The sequence below is a fragment of the Apium graveolens genome, chromosome 4, assembly GCF_009905375.1.
Source record: "Apium graveolens cultivar Ventura chromosome 4, ASM990537v1, whole genome shotgun sequence".
Taxonomy (NCBI): Eukaryota; Viridiplantae; Streptophyta; class Magnoliopsida; order Apiales; family Apiaceae; genus Apium; species Apium graveolens.
Genome location: NC_133650.1, coordinates 200150899 through 200178800, shown reverse-complemented (window position 1 = coordinate 200178800; position 27902 = coordinate 200150899). Strand labels below are relative to the sequence as shown.

General features: G+C 37.3%; 2 protein-coding genes and 1 non-coding gene across 3 annotated transcripts; 2 read left to right on the top strand and 1 right to left on the bottom strand.

The window, feature by feature from the left end:
* The first annotated feature begins 2675 nt into the window (after positions 1-2675).
* LOC141720542 (uncharacterized) lies at positions 2676-7913 on the top strand. The gene is made up of 7 exons (XM_074523007.1): positions 2676-3006; positions 4206-4364; positions 5663-5833; positions 5918-5995; positions 6131-6196; positions 6493-6558; positions 6635-7913. The coding sequence occupies exons 1-7, from the start codon at positions 2779-2781 to the stop codon at positions 7505-7507; spliced, it is 1641 nt and encodes a 546-aa protein (XP_074379108.1). The 5' UTR covers positions 2676-2778; the 3' UTR covers positions 7508-7913.
* Positions 7914-8102: 189 nt separating this feature from the next.
* On the bottom strand, positions 8103-11314 carry LOC141720543 (GDSL esterase/lipase At5g03610-like). Its single transcript, XM_074523008.1, has 4 exons — positions 10938-11314; positions 8897-9171; positions 8479-8791; positions 8103-8337 (listed from the first exon to the last, which is right to left on the bottom strand). Exons 1-4 carry the CDS (start codon positions 11215-11217, stop codon positions 8123-8125), a joined length of 1083 nt encoding a protein of 360 aa, XP_074379109.1. The 5' UTR covers positions 11218-11314; the 3' UTR covers positions 8103-8122.
* A 12994-nt stretch (positions 11315-24308) lies between these two features.
* LOC141722342 (small nucleolar RNA R71) lies at positions 24309-24415 on the top strand. The gene has a single exon (XR_012575362.1). It is a non-coding gene; the product is annotated as a small nucleolar RNA R71 (small nucleolar RNA).
* Positions 24416-27902: the final 3487 nt, after the last annotated feature.

Below are 27902 nucleotides of genomic sequence, written 5' to 3'. Positions count from 1 at the left end.
ATGCGATTTGTATTTCTGAGCATTGGGCTAACAATGGTTTTTATGTGATGTGATCAATTGTGATGTTGCTATTTTCAGAGATGTTGGTGCAATTTGGATCGCTTGGGATGTCTTTGATTTCGTTTGTAGTTTCAAGAATTTTTAAATTCTATGTGTTAAATGATCAGAAAATAAATCATCTAATTGTTTTTAATATGTTATTTGTTTTAACATCTGGTTGTATTGACAGTTGGAGGTTTATTCCGGTTGTACTATATTCAAATTAATGAAAGTTTTTTGCATTTGTCAAAAAAATAAAAATAATATAAGCAGTGCCTTTTGTCAAAAAAAACTTGATCTTAAGACTGTTTTATTGTTTAACTAGCTTAATTTATAGATAGTATCTAATCTACTAAGAACAAATTTTATAATTATAAATGTTTGTTAGTGATTTATTACCAAATATTTTGTCAAATATTAGCTAAACAACTAGTTGAATAACATTTACTCTAAAAGATTTGAGCATGTGTAGTGTATTGCCAAATATTTTGTTACAGCCTTTTTAAATTTATATAATGTTTACTTTAACACCAAATTCAATGTAAACTAGAATTTAAAATTAAAAATAAACACTACATACAATTAGTTAGATAAATATTGATATTTAGTCCTTAATTACACTACTCCCATATTGAGATATGGAAGAAAACAATATTAAAATTTGATTTTATTCTAAAAAATTCATGCAAGGAAAAAGTTCTATTTAAATATTAATTTTCACACACTAGTTATAAGTTTACTATAAGCCGTATAAGCCGTGAATGAGAAAATTTCATATCAATTTTGAAGTTAAGTACTATAACTTTTTTTTTTGACAAATGCAGAAAACTTTCATTAACTTCAATATAATATAGTCGGGACAAACCCCCAACTGTCGATACAACCAGGTGGTAAAACAAATATCATACTAAAAACAATTAGATGATTTGTTTCCTGATCGTTTAATACATAGAATTTAAAAATTCTTGAAATTAAAAACGAAATCAAAGACATCCCGAGCAATCCAAATTGTACCAACATATCTGAAAATAGCAATATCGCAGTTGACCATATCACATAAAAACCATTGTTAGCCCAATGTTCAAAAACACCAATCACTGAGATTGGAGAAACGACACCACAACTATCTACTTGCCGGACACCGGTTATAGACATGCCGAAAACACCCCAGCTATCTACATGCTGGATACCAGCTATAGACATGCCGAAAGTGTAAACACGTGAAAGATGAATAATCTTTGGTTGTGAAAGGTGAGCTCTTGCAATAATCAACACCGCTGCAGATTTGACGCAGGCTTTGCAGATCACCAAGAATATCAATAAACTCGTTCTCAACCGATTCAACACGAAATAAACCCAACCATAATTAAACAAAAACATAACAAAGCACTGCAAAAGGAGAGACAAAATACACACTCCAAAAGGAGAGACACAAACACCCAAAAAATTGGGTTTTATTGAAGGGAATTAATAAGGACAAAAGAGAATGAAGGGTTGGGGCTTTCCACCAGAGAAAACCGGTGGAAGCCCCTTGATTTACTTGAAAATAAACAAACCCTAGGAGAGGAGAGGAGAGGAGAGGAGGGAGGCGGCTAGGTTTAAGTTAAGTACTATAACTTAAATTTCAAATTAAAATGTCATTATCAATTTTAAGTATATTTAAATTTGCTTGTAAAATAATAAATTATAAAGAGTAGCCTTTTATTGTTTGACATTTTTATCTCATTTTATTTTCATAACTATTTCACAATAAATTTTTTAACAAATTCTTTTTTCAAATGTTTCATTCAATTCCACACCATTCAAAAATTTTGAAATTCAAGAAAATTCTAATAATAATAATCAATAACTTCTTACCATTTTATTATCTCATTACTTAATATAAATGTTAATTTCAAATGGTTATAGTTTAAAATTATTCAATTTTTAATACTTTAAAATGTTAACACTTTAAATAGAGTATTTTATTATATACAATATAACCTAGATATTAATTGTTTTACAAACTATCATCAGGTTACAATAAATATGTAATATTAACTAAAATATTCGCAATTATTTAGTCTATATGCATATAGTAGTTACATGTTCAAATTAATAAGTTTATTATATTAAAAATAAAAATTATTATTCTAGTTAGACATAACCCTAAAACAAAAGTAAATTTAAATTTAAGTTAGTATAAATATAAATATAATGCAAAAAAACTTTATTTAATTTTATCAAATATTATTTATTAAATAGGATTTTACTTAATATAAAAATTTTAATTTATCTTATGTCATAAATACACAAAACATTAATTTTTCAATTTATTATCAGTCATTATTACAATAAAATAACACCAAAATATATTAATTATATATTTTTATACACACTGTAATACATTTTTAAAATATATTTATAATTTTGGTAAATGAAATTAAAATTTTAGGTAATAAAATGAGAATATATTATAATTGGACCGATTCTCCTATATTAATTATAGCATATAGACATTTTTGAGTCACATGCATGGTGGGACCCGTTTACATGCCAACACACCACGTCCGTGATACGTGTTGATTCTACATACATCCCTAGACTCTCTTAAACGATGATTTGGTGCAACAGGTGTCAAATTCTCCGACCCTGTGTTCAACACTAGACTCTTGCCGTCTAAAATTTGCTTCTTGCTACTAGTATTTCCTTTTGTTTTCTCCTGTTCTTTTTTGTTTTAGCACTCTCACTAATAGGAGGATGATGAAAACTCGGAGAAACTCAGGCTCTAAGTTATGTTCTTCTTTATTAAAAAATTTGGAACTAGAAGTAGCAGAAGCTTTAACAGATCTTGCTAATCCTTCTGAAATTAGTACACATCTACAAGAAGATGAACAGAAAAGCAAAGTCTCTATTTGGTCAGCTGGAAACATGAGACAGACAGTGCAATCCTCTCCTTTCCATCTAGCACTATGGTCAGATAATAAGGTTGGTTGTTAATTTGATAATTGTGTGTATATAACATTTGATTATTTAATCAGATATATAAGAGTTCTGAATTTTGGTGTACTTTCATAGATTATATGAGCAACTAACTGATGTTACTCATTTTAAATCTTATCTTAATTTGATTAAGAGATCTTGTGAATTGTTTTATTATTGCAAACATCATCTTAGTAAACACATCTTATACAAAAAAATGAACTTATATTTTATAAATATATTCAAATCATTTAATTTTTAGATGAAACCATAATATTTATATTTTATTTTTAATTAAAATATAATGTTTACAAATAATTTGACTCTGGCTAATTAAATAAAATTTATTGAATTTTATGCTGGATTCATTAACCTTATGTAATTAACAAGATCTTTTTACCATTTATTTTTCACAAAAGTATTGATATCCTTTGGTATCTAGGGTTGCAGGAGGTTTGAGTGTTCTGATATTGGTTGACGGTTGCCGCATGCACTATTTGCATATATGATGTTACTAAGATGTAGGTTAGAGGTGTTAAATGACTAAATGATATCTTGTAAAAAGTAGAATTAAACCTAAATTATTAAAATAAAAACAACATGTAACTATTGTATTTTGTTGAACACCCCTTTCAAAAGAATTTTAATTTACACCACTATAATCAATTAAATTTTGGAGTTGGATTGTTTATAGTAAAAGTTATTTAAACACATACACATGAATGATTTATATATTAACAAACATAGCATATTTTTGTTAATATATTTATCTCCTACCTGAAAGAACAGAATCTCATCCTGTGGATTTGAAGTCACCATTTTATTATTTTATTAAATTGAATACTAACACAAAAAATAAATGTATATTTTGTGTATGTAGTACAAATAATATTCATACAATATGTTGTCACATCTACAATTTATGATCTCTAATCAAGGTTTATTGGTATGGAGTTTTTTATTTTTATTTTTTTTTGAAATATATGGTATCTAGTTGAAAGATGAAATTTTATTAATTAATTAGATTAGATATATATAAAAGAAAAACATTAACTTTTTCACAAGTTTTTAAATTCTCTCTTAAAATATCACAAAATGTAACTTCAAATTGGACACATGCTTTAATATTTTGCTTATATGTCTTGGTAAGAGGCTGACGAAATAGAGCAACCTTATATTTACTCTTCTCTGTTACTTTGTACCAGGAGGATCATGCAGTTGAGGTTCAGCAGAATGGTGAGAGGGAAAGTAGTCTGACCATAAGAAAGGCGACACAGGCCGGGGAAGATGCTGAGTTTCCACCAAATCCTAATGGCACCCAAACTCGCGCCAAGGCAATACAGGATTTGAACGTTGTTCCAGAGGTTTTATTTCTCTTTCCATATTTGTGCATTTTTCTTACTTAGGATTTATGAATGTTTATGATGAGTCCTTGATGATATGCACCTCGTATTTTTATGACAATAACTACTGACATAGATGTGCATAGAAGTATGGAATTTATTAGCCGCTTAATGGTACATACAATTAACTTCGATGGATTACTCCGCATGGTTCAATGGTAAGATTAAACTACGTCTGTACTCATGGAAAAATGTATGTTGTGCATTTATTCAAGTCTCAAAGAAGTTAGAAGAGGATTGTGAGAAACAAATTTCAAGAACTTTGTAGGAAATTTTGCTGTCATGCACAGCAATTTAAAAACACATAAGTACTCACAACTTCAAGGTGGAAAACCAGCCTTCTCAGAACTTACCTTAAACTATAAAATGAAACAAACAGCTTAGGTTACTATCATGTGCCCAGCACATCAGAGTTTCTTTTTCATAATCAACTGAAATTGTTATACCAGTCCCCAGTAATTCACACACATAAGTACTCACAGCTTGCACCTGTTTTTAATTCATAGATCTTTTTATGTTCATCCTCTTGGTACACAAGCTTAGCTGCACTTAGGTTGCTCAGCTGATACATGTTAAATATATTATGATCCAATTGAGGCCTCCCGCGAATAGCTCAAAGTTTTATGAACATTGGTTGTATCAGAACTCGGGTTGGGATGGGATCAAACCCTTCCACCCTCGGTGCTTAAATATTTCTGTGTGCTAGTAAACTGATTGACAACAGTTACTTAGAATTGAGTTTTGCGTCTCATTTATTAATTGAGGACATCTATCTTTCCATCAGTCTGATGTTACAACTTACAAGACAAGATCTTCCAAGTTCCAACTCTTTAATATTTACTGCTTATAACCCTGAGGCTAATAATCTTCTAACAAAGGTAGGAATCTGATAAAGAACGGACATCTTAATACATATTGCAATATGGGCTATCTTCTTAGTATCCATGTACATTATAGCTTAAGAAATAGAGTTAGTCTACGGTTGCTGCTGAACCAGTAGGTTTCTGTTACATACAGTTAGTGCCATGTGGCTTATTCTGTTACGAATATAATACCTCAATGAGTCAATGTTAAGTTAGTCTACAGTTGCCACTGAACTAGTTGGATTCAATTTCACACCCAGTTCATTGTAGCTTATTCTGTTACTAAATTCAATCTTCCCGAAAGTTTTCTAAGTTGACATTCTTAATCTTAGATTAAAATTTTAAAATTAATAAATTTAAGTAGAAGTTAAGGTTTTTTTTTGTCTGTTATAACAGGATTCTGTTGTTGAGGGTCAGCAAGATTCTGAAAAGGAATGCCATATAGCGGTGACAGAGCCAATACGGACAGAAGAAAATACTGAAATTCAAAAAGATCCTAAAGAAGGAAAAAGTTCTGCACCACATGTTACCTGCAAGTCAAGACGGGATTTGAATAGGCTAACCGAGGTTACACTTTAAAATAAATATGTATTTAGATCATAATTTTTCTTTTAGTTCGCAAATTTCATTGATAGGCCTTTCCTGACTCAGGATCAGAAGGAGGCACGGAGGCTCCGTCGTATGTTAGCGAACAGGTTGTCTGCCAGACAGACAATTCTTAAGAGACAGGTATAATTATCCCTTAATGTCCTGTTCTGGACCTAATGTTGACTTTAACTTTTGCATCTCCCCGTCATAGTTGTTCTATCAATTCATTGTTTATATTCAGAAACTGAGACTTATTCTAAATTATATATTGTAAAGGCTCGTTGTGATGAGCTCGCAAGGAAAGCTGCTGAATTACAATGTGAAAATGACAATCTAAAGAAGGTATGTAGTATTCTTTGTCAAGTTTATTATTTTAATTTCACGTTTATGAAAGTTGGAGCTATAACCCAGATCGTGACAAGGTGTTTTTATGTTACAATTTATACATTATATTTTCCTTGGTACTTAAGTTTATAAGCAGTCTGTAAACTTCTTGCCATTTCAACATTTATGTTAAAACTTACTTTGATTTAATTATGCGAGAAGGGAAAAGGGGCGGCTCTTCATAGGAAGTCTTTCAACTTCTTACCATCTCAAATTTATGTTAAAACTTACTTTGATTATGATTTTGCGAGAAGGAAAAAGAGGCAGCTATGAGAGAGTATGCTTCTTTGAAGAGAACTAACAAGAGATTGAAATCTCAGGTGAATAAATTGTGTATTGAAATATATGCATCTTATCACGACAGTTACAGCTATCTAATTCTTCTACATTCTGCAGTTGAATATGAGTGGAGTGACAGAGGAGTCTGAGGTTGAAGAAGAAGTTGATGAAACTCAAGAGGGTTCAAAGTCTGACAATGGTCATACACGGACTACAACATCTTTGAGTACTCACCAGTATTATATATTTAACCAACCATCAAGTTTTCCGTTTGTGTTACCATATAGTACTCCAGGTTCTAATACTGTCCAGACTGCACCTCAAGATGGCATCTTTGTTGCATCACAAGCTCCTGTGCTGGCAAATAGTCCAAACTGTTCTTTAATGGAATATGAAAATCCTTTAAGGATGAATATTCCAGGAAATACTTCATATGCACTGCCATACCATTGGTTCATTCCTCCTATGCATCCAGCTGAGCGAATCCCTCCTCAACCCATGGATTTGGCTGGTAAACTGAATGCAAATAATCAGTCCACTACCAATTCATATTGGAAAAGTATAGCTGATATAAAGAGAGATCAAAGGTTAGCACCTAATATGATGACAGGTGAAGCTTCTACATCAGTGGAAACTATCATGCCTTCTGTACAGGTGCACCATGGAAATGGTTCGAGGAAAAAGCTTCGAAATAAGACTAAAGTAACATCTGAAGCAGCTGCTGCTACTTCAGAAGGAATTGAGGAAACTGTTGGTGGTCTGAGCGTGAGACAGAATGATTCCAGCAAGAGAAGGAATGAAGTCTCAACTTGTGCAGCAGCTACCAGCAGTTCATCGGAAGAAAATCCTCAACAGCCTGTTGATAGCCTGCTAAGGAGGCGGATGGGTGCCTATTCAGCAGCAGCTGCCAGGAAGAAGAGGAAAGAAGTTATAAAAACGAAAAACTTCCAGTATTCCCGTCAAGCTCGTGTTAGAATATCAAGCAATTAGGTAAAATGGTACTTTTCTCCACATTATGCGGCAGGTTTTGGACTTAAAAGTGTTGTTGCAGTATACTCGAGAGCAAAACTGATCCTCGAGTATCTTATGAAAATCATTTTTTCATGACAAGTTATTCTTCAGGATTCGAAACACCTCTGGATATAAATAAGGCAACCGAGGCTTCGGATTTTGAGGATACAGTATTTGTTCTGAGAGAATGTTTTTTATTTTATTTCCCTGTCATGCTGTTAAAATAAGATAATGTGCAACTGAGAACAATTTTGCAGGCAGGTATCCATTACCTTGCGGGTTCGCCACAGGCCTTTAAACTTTGATGCACTATTCTGGGATGTAGAATGTTTCATGCTTTAAATTTATGTCAGCTGTGTTTTTGTTCTGGATGAATCGTTGTTTTTTCTATATTCTGTTCTGGTATGCAAGTTCAAGTATAATTGAAATGATTCGGGTTTTAAAAGTGATATGGTCCCGGAGCAGGAGATCACAATTTTGATGTTATATGACTTCTTAGTGATGATCACCAAATAGGGAAACAAGACTAGGAAACATGTACCAAGGAAATTGATAATGTAAACTATCTTGCAAATTTCAGAACCAAGTTGAAAACTAAAAAAACTTGTCAAGAGTGGGTTTCAAAGATGAATAACAGACTTCATGCCATCCTGCCTCTGTGGGGTGAACTGTGTCCCAGAAGAATGCCAATTCAGGGTTCTTACATACATTATACATTACATCTCCCTTATCATTTAAGCTTCCACAGGAATAGTCTTTGCTCATTCCCGTACAACATGGCTTTAGCGGGGTCTCAAACATCGCATCCCCTGCATATTATTTTTTTATCATCAGTTACATGATTCATATACTAAGATAACGCGCATGTTTTGATTTAATGGTTAAACTTTAAGTAGAACTGATCTAGGGAATGAATTATATAATATCTATACTTGATATGCAAGAAGCACCTGATAGAATCCCTCTGTTCTCGATTACTTTGTTGAACGATGTATAAAGATCAAGAATGGTGAATACTTGCTTGCTACCGTAACTGTCATTGTTTAACTTTGCCACAGCTTGTTGCAACAACAAGTTGTGAAAGATAGCAGCCGTATTCTCAGTCTCATTGCATTGATGAAATGCAGAATCCATTGTTTCACGAGGGAGACATCCCAGGGGCTGTAGACTTGTCACGGCTATTTTCCTCCCACCCATTGTTTCAATACGTTTCAAGTTCAAAGCTAGTTGGTTAACTACTTTAGTAATAAAGGCCATAATTTCCTGTATTAAAATACAATAACAATGTAAAAGAGAATACACTTATCACGCATATAGGTTACACAATACAATGTTAAATAGTGAAACTATATGAAGTATGGATTTTACCGGGATAGTTCCACCTGCAGTGGATAAGTTACTATAATCATTGCCGGCGAGAGCGACTAAAACCAAGGATGATTGCAGGTCAGTCTTGCTGTAGACTGACTCACCAAGCATAAGCTTCTCTAAAAGATCAATTTGGGTGGTCATGTTTGGCAAAGGCACGTCGGTATTAAACACACCCGTCCCTCCAAAGGCAAAGTTCATCCCATTGTGCCAATGATGTCTGCCATATTTTCGCCACTGGTATGGTACTGGAGAGTGGATCCCCAAAGACTTGGCTAAACATTAGGAGTAGAGACGTAAGAAGATCTAATCTCGTCCACATTAATAATACTAGAGTGAAAATTATTGCAGTAATGTGCGACTGCAGTTCAATTTGCAGGTCAGCAGAATGCATAAGCGGGAAAACTGTTGTGAATTGTGACATTTATTCTCTGATAGCCATCTAAAATATAACTTTAAACTAGATAATACTTTGTAATAACGACTTTTTAACAAAATATCTGATGTGCTTCTCAAGAACTATGACGCATCTGCTACGTATGTTAAATTTTAGATTATAGGTCACAAAATTTGACAGGGGAGGTAAGTTTACAAGAGATCTGGAATTTGAATTATATCGGTCCCTCCCTCCGTGCCAGTAGCAAGACAGGTAGTAAATGTCTCACATATGGCCTTAATTGTTGTGAGCTAGTTAGTTAGAGCAAGGGTCAATGTATTAAAGTTTAGAACTTTGTCACTTTCTCAATGCCTTAAAATTATATAATATACTTGTACTAAATTTCAATTTCACCTTGACAAAATGGACACAATGACCTTGACATCCCAACTTAGTGCCTGTTTGGCATCATCTCATTTCATCATAAATGAGCTGAAATCCCATTTTGGATTTATGCAGTCTGTTTGGATTTAGTGTAAGGATCATTTCTTCTCATCTATGATGAAAATTAGAAAGCTTGTCCAACGTACAATCTCATTCTTCATTCTCCATTTTACACATCTAATCCTTTTGGCTTTTTCCTCTCATTTTCTATATTTTCTTTGTTAATCTTTTCTTCCCTCTAACAAATTATCATACATTATTACTTATTACCACATTTGCCTACTTTCTAATTATGATTTTTTTAATTTATTTTTAAGTTTTGTCAACTTTTAATATTTCGTCTATTATAATACATTATAAATAAATTACTTAATTATCAAATATATTTGATTTTTTTTTCAGATTTCATCTTATTTATTTTATAAATTGAACTATTATATTAAACTTTTAATTTTAAAAAAAACTATAACTTATAATTAAAAATTTACCAAACACATTAACAACTTATAACTAACATTTACGTAAAATTATCCAAACACCTAAATAACATATAAGTTACGTTCTTCATATTACTTATACGACAATTTTCGACTTTAACTCATATATTACATTTTTTAAGATATCCCAAATGGGCCTTAATGTAACGTAAGATATATATACCAAGTGTTAATTTTACATAAATTATTTAATTAGAAAATGACACTACCCCTAATTAGTATCCCCTAATTACAAAAAGATACGTACAGGTGTAGTAGTGTTAACAAGAAAAAGAAAAAGGCTGACAATTGCATGCTGCGGAATAAATGGGAAAAAACAATATCATGCGTCCAAACAAAGTAATGACCACACTACCAACAACTTGTACATCATCATTTATAAAGTAAAACACTTATTGTTAACTGCAACCCATTTCGAATCAATCTAAAAGGGGCATATTCATATTGACATTGATCAATTTCTAAAGTTTTGAATTCAGATTTTGATGAATCTAAAATTCAGAAATTTAGATATAAGCCTATGCTTCATATTCGTATAACTAATTGTAATGCGTCACGAAAAGAAAATAACATCCCCGGATTGACATTTTCTAAAACCTCAAAATATTACATGATCTTATATTAATATTCTAACGGATTAGAAAGAAATTTGAAAAAAGATAAAGTGCATGCAACTAAAGAAAGTAATGAAATGATAAGTGATACAAGGTAAAAACAAAAATACCAATATAATCGGTGAGGACACGGCCATCGGAGAATCGGCCAGCGGGTTTACCAGGAAATGTGATACCATAAGGCTGCTTCCATGAAGGGGAGTGTGACTTTACAATGTTACCTGTATCTGCATACGAATCCCCGAACACGAACAGCTTCGTCGGTTTGGGACCTTGTTTCGATATCAGGACATTTTGTGTTGAGGATAATTCAGAGTTGATAGCATAAACATTGATGAGGAGATGAATGAGGATGAAGAAATAGCAGGGAAGTGATTTTAGGAGGTTCATGATCAGAGTTGAATTTTACAAGACAATGCGGTCTCTATGATATATTAGTCTGTCAGTGTATGAGTGACAAAAAAACTAAAGCAAAAATATAAATGGACAACTTGATGCAAATAAGCCAAGTTCGGGTATTTCGGCCTATAAATTATTAGCATTAATTTTCCCCTCATCCAGATATACACTTCTAAATACTTTTAATTTATATTAAATGTTAACATAGTAATATTTAATAGTGTTAAATATAGCAGATTACCATAGTACGATTGCCTTCTACGCTCTTAAAACTAATTTTATATGATTAACAAAGATATGGAAATCATATCTTAATTACAAAATGAGATCTTGGTCTAGAAAACTTAAAGAATGTCACGTTTATTTCTGTTGTGCCCAAAATCTTGTATGGACTATATTTAAGATCCATAAAAAGATTGGGCTTATTTGACATGCAATAAGGTGAATTTTGGTATAAATTTGACCCAAAGATTCATGATTTTGGAGGAACCGGCGCTAAGGTATAGAGTTTTTAGTAAAACAGTAGCTAACTGGGAGGTTCAACTCGCTATTGACGAGTCTATGTGGTTATGAAAGGTAATAGAATGCATCAGGAATAAGTCTTTATGAACAGCTGAGGTGCTGAAAGCACTTGCATGGCTGGAAAGGATGGTGAGGTGTTGATGCAGGAGCATTAGCGTACCTCCTAAAATGATGGAGAACAGTTCTTATCTTCATGAAATGGATTTCTAGCGAGATTATATCACCATAAAACGTGATAAATATTAATAATTAAAGGATAAATACATGATTACATGAAAAACATGTCTCGTTTATGGATTAAAATAGGTTTTTAATGTCCAGCCGCACCTGGACACTAGAATCTAACTTAGAAAGAGTTGGTGGGCTATGGGAACTTGTTTGGCTTATCATAAACGTGGATTATTGGTAAAAGAATGGAATCCAACCTTAGAGAACTACATTGAACTTATCCTTATATATAGGGTATGTAGGTAATTAGCAAAGGGGTCCGAATATTCACTTTCTACACATATTGACACGTGTAACCATTGTGATTATTTTCTGGGTACATTTAGCCGGAATTGGGAAGGTATTTCTCAGCCATTTTACTTGAATCTTTACTTATTCAGTTCATTAATCATACACAATTCTAACTTTATTTCAACAGTTGAATCTTTTTTCAGCAGCTGCAGCAGCCATATAATTACCCGAAAATTAAGGGTAATTCAGTTATTCAAGTACGATTATTCTGGGGTATTATAATCAATTTTCTCTCATAACATTTTTGGCACTAGAAGGAGGGGACTTCTAATATCTTTTTTAAGAGAGGAAGATGTCAGACAATTCTAACGAGGAACGAACACCGAGAAGGGATAAAAATGGCAACAATCGCGATCCCAGTGCAGAAGTTACCAACAAGGATATCCTGAATCACCTGCAACAGATGAGCAACAGGATTGAGTCCTTGGATAAGAAGTCCACGAGATTAAGCAAGAGGATGAGGAATCAGAAACCCGTGGGGAAGAAGGGTGTTACTCCCATTCAACTGAACTTCGAGGGTGAGAAGGAGGACGATGGTGCTGACCCAAAGAAGCCCACTTTCTCTGGTATTAAAACTAACCAGGAAAATGCAGATTGGGACCCTTAGAAGAAGCTCGAAGATGAGGCTGAACCTTCAGGTACACACAGTGTGAATGTCTTTGATCTCATGGGAAAGAAGCTAACAAACAAGGACCTCAGGCTTAAGCTGGACAAGAAGAAGAATAGAGTAACAGATAAGGCAAATGCAGAAGGTTCAGTTTCTAAAGGTTCGAAGGGTAAAAAGAAGGAGAAGCATCCCTCCTAGATGAAAGCATGAAAGAGTAAAGCTGCACCTGAAGCTCCTGTACCAAAAGAAGATGGAGGTTCTAGCTTCAACCAAAGCTCATCACATAATACCAATGAAGGTTCCAGTGCAGAGAGGAAAGATGAAGAGCAGCTGTCTAATGGGGAAGCGCCAGTTAAAGATTTAAGGACCTCCAGAAATCTTTGGAAAGAATCAAGACAGAAAAGAAGGGTATCTCAAAACTAGTTGTGGCTTCTCCCTGTACCAAGAAAGTAAGGGACTCACCCCTCCCACTGTCATACATGGGGGTAAGTGACTTAAAGTTTGATGGAGATACTGATCCAGTGGAGTACCTTAGTCATTTCAACACTAAGATGGAGGTTTACTAGGTCAAGGACCTAACTAAATGTAGTTATCTAGTTGCTACATTGAGGGAGAATGCTCACCAGTGGTTCAAAAGGCTATCAACAAACTCAATTCGCTCTCGAAGGCAGATGTGTGGGATTTTTGTCACCCCGTTCCAAGCATCAGTTGTATATGCACCACCTGCTAATACTTTGTCCAACATCAAGCAATGGGAAGATGAATCATTGAGGGAGTACTTTAAGCGTTTTAATGCTGAGGTGTCAAGGCTAAGAAGGGCTCCTGATGGGACCTACAAGAACTTCCTGATAGTTGGGGTAAGACCATGTACAGAATTTTGGAAGGAGATCCAACGTGAGGAACCTAAAATCCTTAGTGATTTCTACAACAAGGAAGAGTCTCACAAGATGGTGGAAGAGTCACTGGCGAATCTCAAGAGAAATTCTTCTGGAAATAATGGAAATTGGAGCAAGAATAAAAGACCCGGGTTTGTTAGTCCCAGAGACAGTGGATTTGGGAAGTGTCCTGCTTTTAGAGGAGGTTCAAACAAAGAAGCTCCACAGGATAATAAAACTAGTCCAATCACAGTAAATGCAACTTCAAATAGAAAAAGATTGGGGTATGTTTATCAGGAGAAAAGGAAACGCTCCAGTGTGGAATACACACATTTGAAAGCTCTAATTAGCCATATCTTTGAGGTGGAAGACAAGACAGGCATCTTCAAGAATCCATATAAAACAGGGCCATCAGGAAAGAGTGATGAAGAAAATTTTTGTGCCTTTCATGATGCTAACGGCCATGATACAGCCAATTGTCGTCGCCTGAAGGATCACATTGATGATCTAATACGTAATGGCTACATAACAGAGTTCGTATCTTAGCCAGGAAATATAAGGATGACAAGGCTAAAAATGAAGCTGAGAAAGAACTTAAACGTGCCACCAGGGCAAAGAACATCAACACAATCATTCAAGGTCCTTACCATGGAGGTTCATCCCGAAATTTAATGAAGAGATATGTGAGAGAAGTTCGAGAGGAACCATACTTTGAGGTTCATAATCTGAATGGAAGGCCTCATAGGAATTTTGGAGGTGAAGTTGGTGATATCACCATCACAGAAGCAGATGCAGAACATGTCCATCACCCACATAATGATTCTTTGGTGATAACTATCTTCATTGGAGGATTAAATGTACACAGGGTGCTAGTTGATAATGGAAGCTCCTGTAACATACTTTCTTGTGTAACTTATCATAAAATGGGTCTTCTTAATAAAGAAATGTCACCAACATACAATAAGTTGTCTGGCTCTACTGAAGGCCCAATGTGTGTTATAGGAAGGGTGAAGCTACTGGTAACTTTAGGGGATGAACCTCTATCAGCAACCCAGGTAAAAGAATTTATGGTGGTCAATGAGAATATTTAATACAATGTCATAATAGATAGGCCCTTGTTGAAAGAAATGAGAGTGATAACCTCTATATATCAACCATCCCTGAAATTCACAATTCCAAGGGGAATTGGTTGTGTTAAAGGAAATCAAGGTGAGTCTAGGGAATGTTATGTCCAAGCTCTACGTGCAGCTGAGCAGACGTATAAGCACGTGTTACTGGAAGATGGAGGACCTAGTCTGACAGTTGCTACAAACAGGTGGAACCACCAATAGAAGGTACTCGACATGTGGGAAAGAAAAGTATGAGGTCCTCATGCAATGCGATTATGATTATCCAATATCCAGGAGAAGCTCCTTATGGTGATGTTGTCTTTTCCTCGAGGGTAGATGCCCAAGGTGAGGTCCTCATGCTGGAAGCATCTCCGCCAAAATTTTCTAAAGATGGTGACCTTTTGATGGGGGTTGTTGAAGAGGTTAATGACAGTGATTTTGAAGGTCTTGACAACGCAACTGAGCCGCTCGAAAAGGGAGGTTGTTAGGGCGAAAACACGCACTAATATTCACGCAAGTATACGCGTTCGCAAGTAATATAGAATACTTTCTAGTTCGTTCCCTCAGAGACTCAGACTAAATTATTGTCTAATTAAACTCACTCACCAATGTATGATTACTTCTCAATGTTAAGATAATAACACTTAAAATTGTTGATTAAATATTAACTATAATTAACTACTTAATTAACCACTTAACTAACACTTCAATTTATCAATAATAAAACACTCATGAGATCACAACTTCATTATTACTTCCTTCTATAGCCATTGTTATTACCTTTAGCATGTGACAGTGATGATATTAATCGAATAACACGAAACTGATAAAAGCCAACTTTCATTGTACTAATACCATTCTACCAAGCATCCACAATTAAGATAGAAGTTGAATAGTCATCAATTATGTTGAGTTTCTATATGTCTACAGAAATTGACAACACAACGATTTAAGCACAAGTTATTCCTTTTGATTACATAGGGCAAATAAAACTGTTAGAGTTACCCACTAATCATGCACAACGTACATGAACATATGCTAGCATGGCAAGTTCTAAATCTCAAGATCCACCGTCGCTTCACAAGAGATTAACACCCTATCTTATATGTTCGCGACGCACATAAGACGAATACGCACAACCAATACTAGATATCATGCAATCATCACACACTAAAGTATTAAACAATTAACTAAAGAATTCCATAATAAATCCGTTGCAACCCCATGATCACGATTAGCCCATAATAGAACTTATCGCCATCATGGGTTCATATGAAATCATGATAAACAAACACAAGAAAATAATAACTAAACTAATTATATTAAAACAGAGTACGTCACAAGAGTAAATAAGTCAAAGCAAGAAAACTAGCATCCAACGTTACAACGAAACAAGAATCACAAGAATATATGCTCCCTCTTCGTTGTGGTGTGCTAAATCGGTCTTCTTCCTTATCTCCTTCGCTTCTTGCGTAAAACACAATCTAAAACATAATCCCCTTCATACTCTCTGTGAAAACGTCTCAAATCTACCTATATAATAGTCCCATAAAACTCAGATTACATAGAAGTTGGAAGCCAAACAGAAGTAGAAGTCTAAAATAATTTATCTTTTTCCCCGACCCTGCGCGGCCGCTCAGCATAGCTGCGCGGGCGCGCAGGTTGCTGCGCGGCCGCTCAGCATTGCTGCGCGGGCGCGCAGGCCTCTACTGGAAAAAATCCAGGTTTGCTCCGTTTCTTCGCCGTAATCTGCCCGTTCCTTTCCTCTCGCAATGGTGAACACATGCCAAGGCTTATTCTTGATGATTCCTCCCCCGAAATGCAACTAATACCCTGAAATGCATAAACACTAGAAAAACGCATCAAATACACAAAATACTTGATTTCAAGACACCAATTTAAGCCATTTTAAGACGTTCTAAGTGGTATAAAATGCCACTTATCACACCCCCAAACTTAAATCGATGCTTGTCCTCAAGCGTCACAGACTCAAAAACAAATAAAAATATGCATGAATGTAATCTATATGAAAATGCACCGATCCCCCTTACTACAATTAACCAACCAAATTGTCACATCTCAACGAATGCAGTTAGACAACTAAAGATCAATAAACTCATGCAAATGGACATACAGCCAGAAACGTGGTGTGTGCAAATGCTTAACAGATATGCTTCGGAACTAGACCAATTACTATGACTAGACTATCCTCAAGGCAATCCTACGATTATACAAAGAATAAAAAATTCTAGGCACAAAGTGATATACAACACTACAAGACACTGGAGCTTATTACGGAATCGTGCTTTTTATTTACAACTCAAATGCTTATTTGACCGTGCAATGAGTGAGGTCCACAAAAGACTTATACAATGGTATCCATGTAACGAGCGTTAGGTTAGCGGATCCCAGACTCTAAAAGCCTTAGGTCACTAGGCACAAAGTCCCCTAAGAACTTAATAACTCGAATACCAAAGAGCCCACTCTTGATCAATTATGCCAATTTTTTTTTTTTTAATAACTTCTGAGCAAGTGCGTTTCGCTCCATCTTGCTCAACCCTAGACTACTCGCAACATATGCGAGCCGGCTACTAGCCATTTGACGCCTAGCCACAACTAGCAACAACTTCCATATTTTTTTCTCCAAAATTTTTTCTTTTTTCATGTCTTTATCACTAAGAACCTATAATCGAATTCTAAGCATAATAAGTAGATTGACCTTGAAAACAACCAAATCATAACAACAATCTAGCCCTTACGCATTCTTTAAGACTTAGTGGACTTACAATTGTTTCTAGCATGCATATCAACCTACACAACTTAATATCACTTTAATGCTATCACTACACTTGCATCAATATCACAATTCAGTCGATAACTTATTGCAAAAGGGATCATGGTAAATGCATGAGCTACATGACATTCATAAAAAAAAACTAAATGGCATAAATTATGCAACTATATGAACTAAACTATCATGAATATGCAACTAAATGACACACACACAATATTCCTTAACTACCACCCCCAAACTAAAAATCTTCACTGTCCTCAGTGAAAGTAGTAGAAAGGAACACAGGGTATACCTACTCGGAGCCATCATCATCATCACCCTCAGTGGGTGGAGTATCAGGCGGTGGGTATGCAGAGTCCTCACCAAAAACTGGCCACTGGATATCAGCTCCAAGGCCTCGAAAAGCAGTCCCTAACGCAAGGGTGAGCTCCTGAGCAAACCTGCTCTGCGTCTCATACATGGCATCCATCCACCGTGAAAGCCTCCTATACTGGGCATCACCCATCCCAGCACCCTCCTGAGCTCTCGAAGAACCAGCCTCATCACGCCCTGGCCTAGCCATAGTAGCACCTCATGCTGGACGCCCTCCTAGAAGACGATAACCCAGCCCATGCTCCTCAGGCTTACCACCGGTCCACTCCTGCATCCCATTCAGAGTGCCAGAATCAATCGGAGCTGCTGGCAACTGCAACTGCTCATGAGCCGGCCAGTTCACTCCCACTGCTCGACATAGCTTCGTAACCGTGGATGCATAAGGGATGTTCATATACTTTTCTCCCCTCAAAAACTTCAGAATTCCTTGGTAGATAAACTCACCAAGGTCCACATAGTACTCATCATGCAGAATTCCCCACAACAACTGTGCTCTCTCAACTATGACCTCGTGTGCATGTGAAGAAGGCAAAATATTAGCACATATAAATGCATTCCATGCACGGGCATACCTGTTCATGGCGATCGCCGGAAAGTGACGATACTCATTATTGCCTGGACTGCGGGTCCAAACTGTGCCCGGTTGACAGTGAGTCGCACAAATCAAATCCAAGTCAAAATCCTCAGCAGTCTTTTCATTCCAGTTCTCCTCCTCGGGCTTCCTCTCTCGCTGTCCAATCACACGGCGAATCACCGCAGGATGATAATTAACCGTCAGCCCACGGACTACAGAAAACCCATTCTTTTCAGCCTTCGCGTTCGCGTAGAACTCGCGAACAACGCTCATCGGTACTGCTTCGGGTGACTCACAAAAAGCTATCCACCCCTTCTCTGCAATCATGGGCAACAACTCACCATCCCTCCCTGATGGTAAAACCCCCCTCTCCTTCAGAATCGGCTTCCCCAACAGCCTAGTGTACTCTTCCTCCGCAGCTCTGTCAGTTAACCGAGGCCTTGCAGCAGTACCCCTCGATGAATCAGCAGTAGGAACTGTGCTGCTGCTGTCAATAGTGCGTGCTCTCTTGGGTGCCATTGATTCGTGAATAAAAGTATGTAAGAACTGATTTTTGATGTTTGTGAGAGGGTTTAAGTGTAGGAAGTTTTGTGGGAGATATGTAGGATAGGTGTATGTATATATAGGGTGTGGATTAGATTAGGGTTTGGGAATTAAGGGATAAAATGATGGGGTAGTGGGAACAATTCGTGGGTTTATGGGCTAAAACTATTTTTGTGTTTTTGTGTTTTTGTGTTTTTTTTTTTTCTGAACTGTAAAAAATTTTCTGGAACTCGACCCCTGCGCTGCCGCTCAGCATAGCTGCGCGGGCGCGCAGAGGGTCTCTGGAAAAAAAAATTTTCAGCCCCTGTTTTCTGATTTTTTTGTGTTTTTGGATAGGTTATTAACTTCTAAGGGTTCCTGTAACAACAATTCATGGGTTGCCTCCCACGCAGCGCTTCTTTTTCGTCATTAGCTTGACGTTCCGTACCTTTCTCAAGTAGTCAACAAAATGGCACTAACCACCTCTCGGTTTGCCATGTCCCCATAGTAGTGCTTCAACCGCTGACCATTAACCTTGAATGCTTGGTCCGAATCATTCTCAAAAATTTCCACCGCTCCATGTGGAAACACAGTTTTGACAATAAAAGGTCCAGACCACCTTGATTTCAACTTCCCAGGAAAAAGTCGGAGCCGAGAGTTGAATAAAAGAACTTGTTGCCCTGGCACAAATAACTTAGGATGTAGCTTCCTATCGTGCCACCTCTTCACCTTTTCCTTATACATTTTGTTATTCTCGTACGCTTGAAGTCGAAATTCATCAAGTTCATTAAGCTAAAGCATTCTTTTCTTACCAGCTGCATCTAAATCCAGGTTCAATTTCTTCAATGCCCAGTAGGCCTTATGCTCAAGCTCCGCCGGTAGATGACATCCCTTACCGTACACCAACTGAAACGGTGACATCCCAAGTGGAGTTTTATATGCTGTTCTGTAAGCCCAAACAGCTTCATCGAGCTTTAAAGACCAATCCTTCCTTGACGGACAAACAACCTTCTCTAGAATACGCTTTATCTCTCTGTTAGACACTTCCGCTTGACCATTTGTTTACGGATGATAGGCAGTAGCTACTTGATGATTCACATTATAACGCTGCATCATAGAAGTGAACTTACGGTTGCAAAAATGTGATCCTTCATCACTTATGATTACCCGAGGTGTTCCAAACCTTGTGAAAATTTGCTTATGAAGAAAATTTAGCACTGCCTTTGCATCATTTGTCGGTAAAGCTTTAACTTCGACCCATTTTGAGACATAATCGACTGCCAGCAAGATGTACTGATTATTGCAAGACGCGATAAAAGGCCCCATGAAATCGATTCCCCACACATCAAAGACCTCGACTTAAGCATCACATTTAATGGAATCTCATCCTTCCTTGACAAATTTCCCACTCTTTGGCAACGATCACACCTTAAAACAAACTGATTAGCATCCTTGAACAAAGTAGGCCAGAAAAAACCTGCTTGCAGAATACGAGCTGCCGTCTTCTCACCTCCATAGTGTCCACCATAAACCGTGGAATGGCAGTCTCGTAATATCCCCTCCGTCTCACAGAACGGGATACATCTCCTGATGATCTGGTCAGCTCCCTGTCTAAACAAATATGGTTCATCCCACATATACCACTTCACCTCATGCAGAAACTTCTTCTTTTGAGCGGATGTCAAATTAAGAGGCATTATATTGCTGACGAGATAGTTTACAATATCTACAAACCATGGTTCTTCCTCCTGAATTGCAAACAACTGCTCATCCGGAAAAGATTCATTGATTAACGTCCTATCTTATGAAGTAGAATCGGGATTCTCCAACCTAGAGAGATGGTCAGCTACTTGATTCTCAGTACCTTTTCTATCCTTGATCTCTAACTCAAATTCCTGAAGTAAAAGCACCCAACGAATGAGTCTCGGCTTCGAATCCTTCTTAGAAACCAGATAGCGAATAGCTGCATGATCAGTGAATACTGTTACTTTCGTACCAAGCAGATAAGATCAAAATTTCTCAAAGCCAAAGACTATAGCCAAAAGCTCCTTCTCAGTAGTGGTGTAGTTCAATTGGGCACCATTTAAAGTCTTACTCGCATAGTAGACCACATGGAAGAGATTTTTCTTGCGCTGTCCCAGAACTGCACCTACCGCATAATCACTCGCATCACACATCATCTCAAACGGTTCTGTCAAATCTGGTGCTGTAATGACTGGTGCCGTGATCAAACTCTCCTTGAGAGTCTCGAATGCTGCCAAACATTCATCATCAAATTTGAAAGGCACATCTTTCTCAAGCAAATTGCACAACGGCTTAGATATCTTTGAAAAGTCCTTGATGAATCGCCGATAAAAACCCGCATGACCAAGAAAACTACGGATTCCTTTCACAGAATTAGGTGGGGGAAGATTTTCAATGACTCCCACCTTGGCCTTGTCCACCTCCAGACCCTTGCTAGAGACCTTATGCCCAAGGATAATGCCTTCACGCACCATAAAATGACATTTCTCCCAATTAAGCACCAAATTAGTTTCCACGCATCTTTTGAGTACGGCGCACAGATTATTCAAACATTCATCATATGAGTGTCCAAAGATGGAGAAGTCATCCATGAACACTTCGACGTTATTTCCAATCATGTCAGAGAATATAGCCATCATACATCTCTGAAAGGTGGCCGGTGCGCCACATAACCCGAACGAAACTCTGCAAAAAGTAAATGTGCCAAATGGACAAGTGAAGGTAGTCTTTTCCTGATCCTCTGGTGCAATAAAAATCTGATTATACCCGGAATAACCATCCACAAGACAAAAATACTCATGTCCCGCTAATCTGTCAAGCATCTGATCAATAAATGGAAGAGGGAAGTGATCCTTCCTTGTGGCTTTGTTCAATTTTCTATAATCCATGCATACTCTCCATCCTGTAACTGTTCGAGTAGGGATGAGCTTATTCTTTTCATTTGCGACCACAGTGATACCTCCCTTCTTAGGTACACATTGTACGGGGCTCACCCACGAGCTGTCAGAAATAGGATAAATGATGCCTGCATCTAGCCATTTCAGAATTTCTTTCTTCACCACCTCCTTCATGATGGGATTCAGTCTTCGCTGTTGTTCCACAGTTGGCTTACTACCTTCCTCTAGCAGAATTTTATGCATACAATATGAAGGACTTATCCCCTTGATGTCTGCTATGGTCCATCCTATAGCCGATTTGAATTCTCTCAAAATCCTTAAGAGCTTGTCTTCCTCACTACCTGAAAGGTCAGATGAAATAATAACAGGTAACGTAGATGAATCACATAAAAAAGCATACCTCAAGTGTTCAGGTAATGGTTTGAGCTCCAAGGTAGGTGCTTCCTCTATTGATGGTGTGAGCTTCCCTTCAGCATTCTTAAGGTCAGAAGTACCAAGAGATTCAAATGGAATGTCCAGCTTTCGCTTCCATGGAGAAGCGTTCAGATATTGTAATTGCTCATTGCTATCTTCATCATCGCTGTCAAAATCCCCCACTAAGGCCTTTTCCAATGCATCAGACATTAGCATGTGATCGAGTTCCGAAGTAACCGCAGTATCAATCACATCCACTTTTAAGCACTCCTCATCTTCTGTAGGGAATTTCATTGCCTTGAATATATTGAAGGTCACATCCTGATCTTGGACCCGCATAGTAAGTTCACCTTTTTGCACATCTATCAAGGTACGACCAGTAGCCAAGAAAGGCCTTCCCAAGATTATGGGAATCTTCTTATCTTCCTCAAAATCCAGAATAACAAAATCTGCTGGAAAGAAGAGCTTATCCACCTTGACGAGCACATCCTCAACTATGCCCCTTGGGTAAGTAATGGAACGGTCAGCCAATTGTAGTGACATGTACGTGGGTTTTGGATCAGGCAGATCCAGCTTTTTAAAGATCGACAACGGCATCAGATTAATGCTTGCTCCCAAATCACAAAGGCACTTGTCAAAAGTTAGATTGCCAATGGTGCAAGGAATGGTGAAGCTTCCTGGATCTTTCAGTTTTGGTGGTAACTTTTGCTGCAGAACAGCACTGCATTCTTCCGTGAGAGCAACGGTTTCAAGGTCATCCAGTTTCACCTTCCTTGAAAGAATAGTCTTCATAAACTTCGCATAACTAGGCATTTGTTCAAGAGCTTCAGCGAAAGGTATATTGATGTGAAGTTTCTTGAACACCTCCAGAAACTTCCCGAACTGTCTATCCAGCTTTTGTTGCTGCAATCTCTTAGGAAAAGGTGGTGGAGGATAGAGCTGTTTCTCCCCTGTATTAGCCTCAGGCAGAGTGTGTTCAACAGTAGTCTTCCTTGGTTCCGCCGCTTTCTCCTTTTGCTTAGATTCTTCATCTCTAATTTCAGCTTCGACTTCCTTTGCCTTTTCAGCATCAGCCACTTTTCCAGACCTTAAGGTAATAGCCTTGACTTGCTCTTTAGCTTCCTTCCTGCCCGGTACTTCCGTGTCACTGGGAAGAGTGCCAGGTTGACGATTGAGCACTGCATTGGCTAATTGACCGATTTGATTTTCCAAGGTCTTGATAGAAACCGCCTGACTCTTGCACAACAGCTTAAGTTCCTCAAAATCAGCACTAGTGGGTGTAGCTGTACTTCCCTGTTGAGGATATGATTGCCTTGTAGCATACTGTTGTGGTTGCTGGAATCCAGGTGGGTTAAACTGTTTACTCACTCCTTGCTGATATGGTGGCTGAATAGCATTCTGATTATTCCCCCAGCTGAAATTTGGATGATTTCTGTTATTAGGATGATAGGTCGCTGGCACAGGCTGCTGTTGTCGCTGATAATTATTCACATACTGAACAGATTCGTTGACAAGAGAACACTGATCCGTAGCATGAGAACCTGCACAAAGCTCACAAACCCATAGCTATTTGATTAACTCCATACGTAGCCAGAGAATCAACCTTCATTGATAGCGCTTGGAGCTGGGCTGCAATAGCGGTGGCTGCATCAACTTCCAGAATACCTGCTACCTTGCCTGACGTCATCCTCTGAGTTGGGTTTTGATGCTCATTTGCAGCCATCGTCTCGATAAGATTATACGCCTCAGTATAGCTTTTAGCCCATAAGGCGCCTCCAGCTGCTGCATCGAGCATGGGTCGAGATTGGGCCCCCAAACCATTATAGAAACCAGTGATCACCATCCAATCCGGCATTCCATGATGTGGACATTTTCTCAACATTTCCTTGTAGCGTTCCCAAGCCTCGCACATAGATTCTGTAGGTTGCTGCGCAAACTGAGTAAGAGCACTCCTCATAGCAGCAGTCTTTGCCATCGGATAAAACTTCACCAGAAACTTTAGCGCAAGATCTTGCCATGTAGTGATGGACCCAGCTGGTTCAGAATGTAACCAGTCTTTAGCCTTGTCCCTTAGTGAGAATGGGAAAAGCCTCAACTTGATAGCCTCATCAGTCACGCCATTATACTTAAAAGTGCTGCAGATCTCGACAAAATTCCTTATGTGCATGTTGGGGTCTTCAGTTGCCGCTCCTCCAAAAGAAACAGAATTCTGCACCATCTGAATAGTGCCCGGCTTGATTTCAAAGGTGTTAGCTTGAATAGCCGGATGAAGGATGCTTGACTGAATGTCATCAATTTTAGGCCGAGAAAAATCCATAAGAGCTGGATCAGCTTGAACAATACGATCTCCCATATTTACTGGTTCTTTCTGCTCAGTTCCTGAATCCGAATCCTCAAAATCTAACTTCTTCGGAATATCAAGAACTTCGTCTGTCTCCTCAGCTGTATCTAAAGTCCTCTTGCGAGCACGAGAACGAGTTTGCATAAACGCTTGCTAAAGTACCTGAAACACAACCGAAAAGAGTAAGTAACTACTACGTCCTAATCACTGAGTCCTAATGACCAATGATGGTAAGTACATAAACTAAACAAATACGCCGAGTCCCCGGCAGCGGCGCCAAAAACTTGTTAGGGCGAAAACACGCACTAATATTCACGCAAGTATACGCGTTCGCAAGTAATATAGAATACTTTCTAGTTCGTTTCCTCAGAGACTCAGACTAAATTATTGTCTAATTAAACCCACTCACCAATGTATGATTACTTCTCAATGTTAAGATAATAACACTTAAAATTGTTGATTAAATATTAACTATAATTAACTATTTAATTAACCACTTAACTAACACTTCAATTTATCAATAATAAAACACTCATGAGATCACAACTTCATTATTACTTCCTTCTATAGCCATTGTTATTACCTTTAGCATGTGACAGTGATGATATTAATCGAATAACACGAAACTGATAAAAGCCAACGTTCATTGTACTAATACCATTCTACCAAGAATCCACAATTAAGATAGAAGTTGAATAGTCATCAATTATGTTGAGTTCCTATATGTCTACAGAAATTGACAACACAACGATTTAAGCACAAGTTATTCCTTTTGATTACATAGGGCAAATAAAACTGTTAGAGTTACCCACTAATCATGCACAACGTACATGAACCTATGCTAGCATGGCAAGTTCTAAATCTCAAGATCCACCGTCGCTTCACAAGAGATTAACACCTTATCTTATATGTTCGCGACGCACATAAGACGAATACGCACAACCAATACTAGATATCATGCAATCATCACACACTAAAGTATTAAACAATTAACTAAAGAATTCCATAATAAATCCGTTGCAACCCCATGATCACGATTAGCCCATAATAGAACTTATCGCCATCATGGGTTCATATGAAATCATGATAAACAAACACAAGAAAATAATAACTAAACTAATTATATTAAAACAGAGTACGTCACAAGAGTAAATAAGTCAAAGCAAGAAAACTAGCATCCAACGTTACAACGAAACAAGAATCACAAGAATATATGCTCCCTCTTCGTTGTGGTGTGCTAAATCGGTCTTCTTCCTTATCTCCTTCGCTTCTTGCGTAAAACACAATCTAAAACATAATCCCCTTCATACTCTCTGTGAAAATGTCTCAAATCTACCTATATAATAGTCCCATAAAACTCAGATTACATAGAAGTTGGAAGCCAAACAGAAGTAGAAGTCTAAAATAATTTATCTTTTTCCCCGACCCTGCGCGGCCGCTCAGCATAGCTGCGCGGGCGCGCAGGCCTCTACTGGAAAAAATCCAGGTTTGCTCCGTTTCTTTGCCGTAATCTGCCCGTTCCTTTCCTCTCGCAATAGTGAACACATGCCAAGGCTTATTCTTGATGATTCCTCCCCCGAAATGCAACTAATACCCTGAAATGCATAAACACTAGAAAAACGCATCAAATACACAAAATACTTGATTTCAAGACACCAATTTAAGCCATTTTAAGACGTTCTAAGTGGTATAAAATGCCACTTATCAGAGGTGTAGAGGTCCCAGTAAAGATTAATTTGGTGGTATAGTATCCATATCGGTAGATGAAGATAACCCAACTAAAGAGATGAGAGTTGGACAGCAGCTGGTAGCAGAAGTGAAGGAAGCTTTATCTAGTTTCTTGAAAGCAAACCTAGATGTCTCAGCATGGTGCCACTTAGACATGGTTGGGATAGACCCAAAGGTTATTTGTCATCATCTTAATGTTGACCTGTAAAAGAAGGCTGTAAGATAAAAGAGAAGAGCCGTCAGTTGTGAGAGAGCTATAACTTTGAAGGAAGAGGTGGACAGGTTGCTGAAGGCAGGTTTGGTTAGGGAATCTTACTACCCATAATGGCTTGCTAATCCTGTTTTGGTAAAGAATCCAAATGAAAAATGTCATACTAGTGTGGATTTCACATATCTTAATAAGGCATATCCCAAGGATAGCTTCCCCTTTCCTCGAATAATTAGTTGATTAATGCTACAGCTGGACATGCCTTGCTCAGCTTCATGGATGCATATTCTGGTTACAATCTGATTTCTGTATATAAGATAGATGAAGAACATACCTCCTTTATAACAGACATAGGTCTCTATTGTTACATTGGGATGCCATTTAATTTGATAAATGCAGGTGCAATATATCAAAGGTTGGTCAATCGAATGTTCAAAAACTAGACTGGAAAGATAATGAAGGTGCATGTGAATGACATGTAGGTGAAATCAAAGGTTGTCGCTGATCATGTAGCACACCTCTCTGAGATGTTCAATATTCTGGAAAAAAATTCCGCATGAAGCTGAATACCCAAAAAGTATGTTTTTGGGGTTGAGTCAGGGAAGTTTACAGGTTCATAGTAAACAATCAAGGTATTGTGGCCAATCCAACAAAAATAAAGGCTTTAATTGAGATGCGTTCACCTCGAACTGTCAAGGAGGTTCAATATTTAACATGAATGGTAGCTTTTTTAAGAGGTTTGTGTCTTAGTCTTTTGACAGATGTAAGGAGTTTTTTTGTGCAATCAAAAAGGGAAAGAATTTTGAATGGACTTCAGAATGTGAAGCTACATTTAAGAAGCTGAAGCAGCAATTAGACAGTCCCCCATTGTTGTCTAAACCTGTGGAATGAGGGGTTCTTATTCTCTACCTAGCAGTTTCAGAATATTCCAGCAGTGCGGTTCTGGTACGTGAAGAGGGCAAGGTTCAGTTTTTAGTATATTATGTTAGTAAAAGGTTATTGGATGTTGAGACTCGATACACTAACATAGAGAAGCTTGCATATGCTTTGATGCTTGCAGGTAGGAAGCTCCGACCATATTTTTATCTATTAATACAGGTTCTTCATAAATCAGAAGCTTCTGAAAGATTAATAAAAAGGTCCATAGAGTTGGGTCAGTTTGATGTGGAT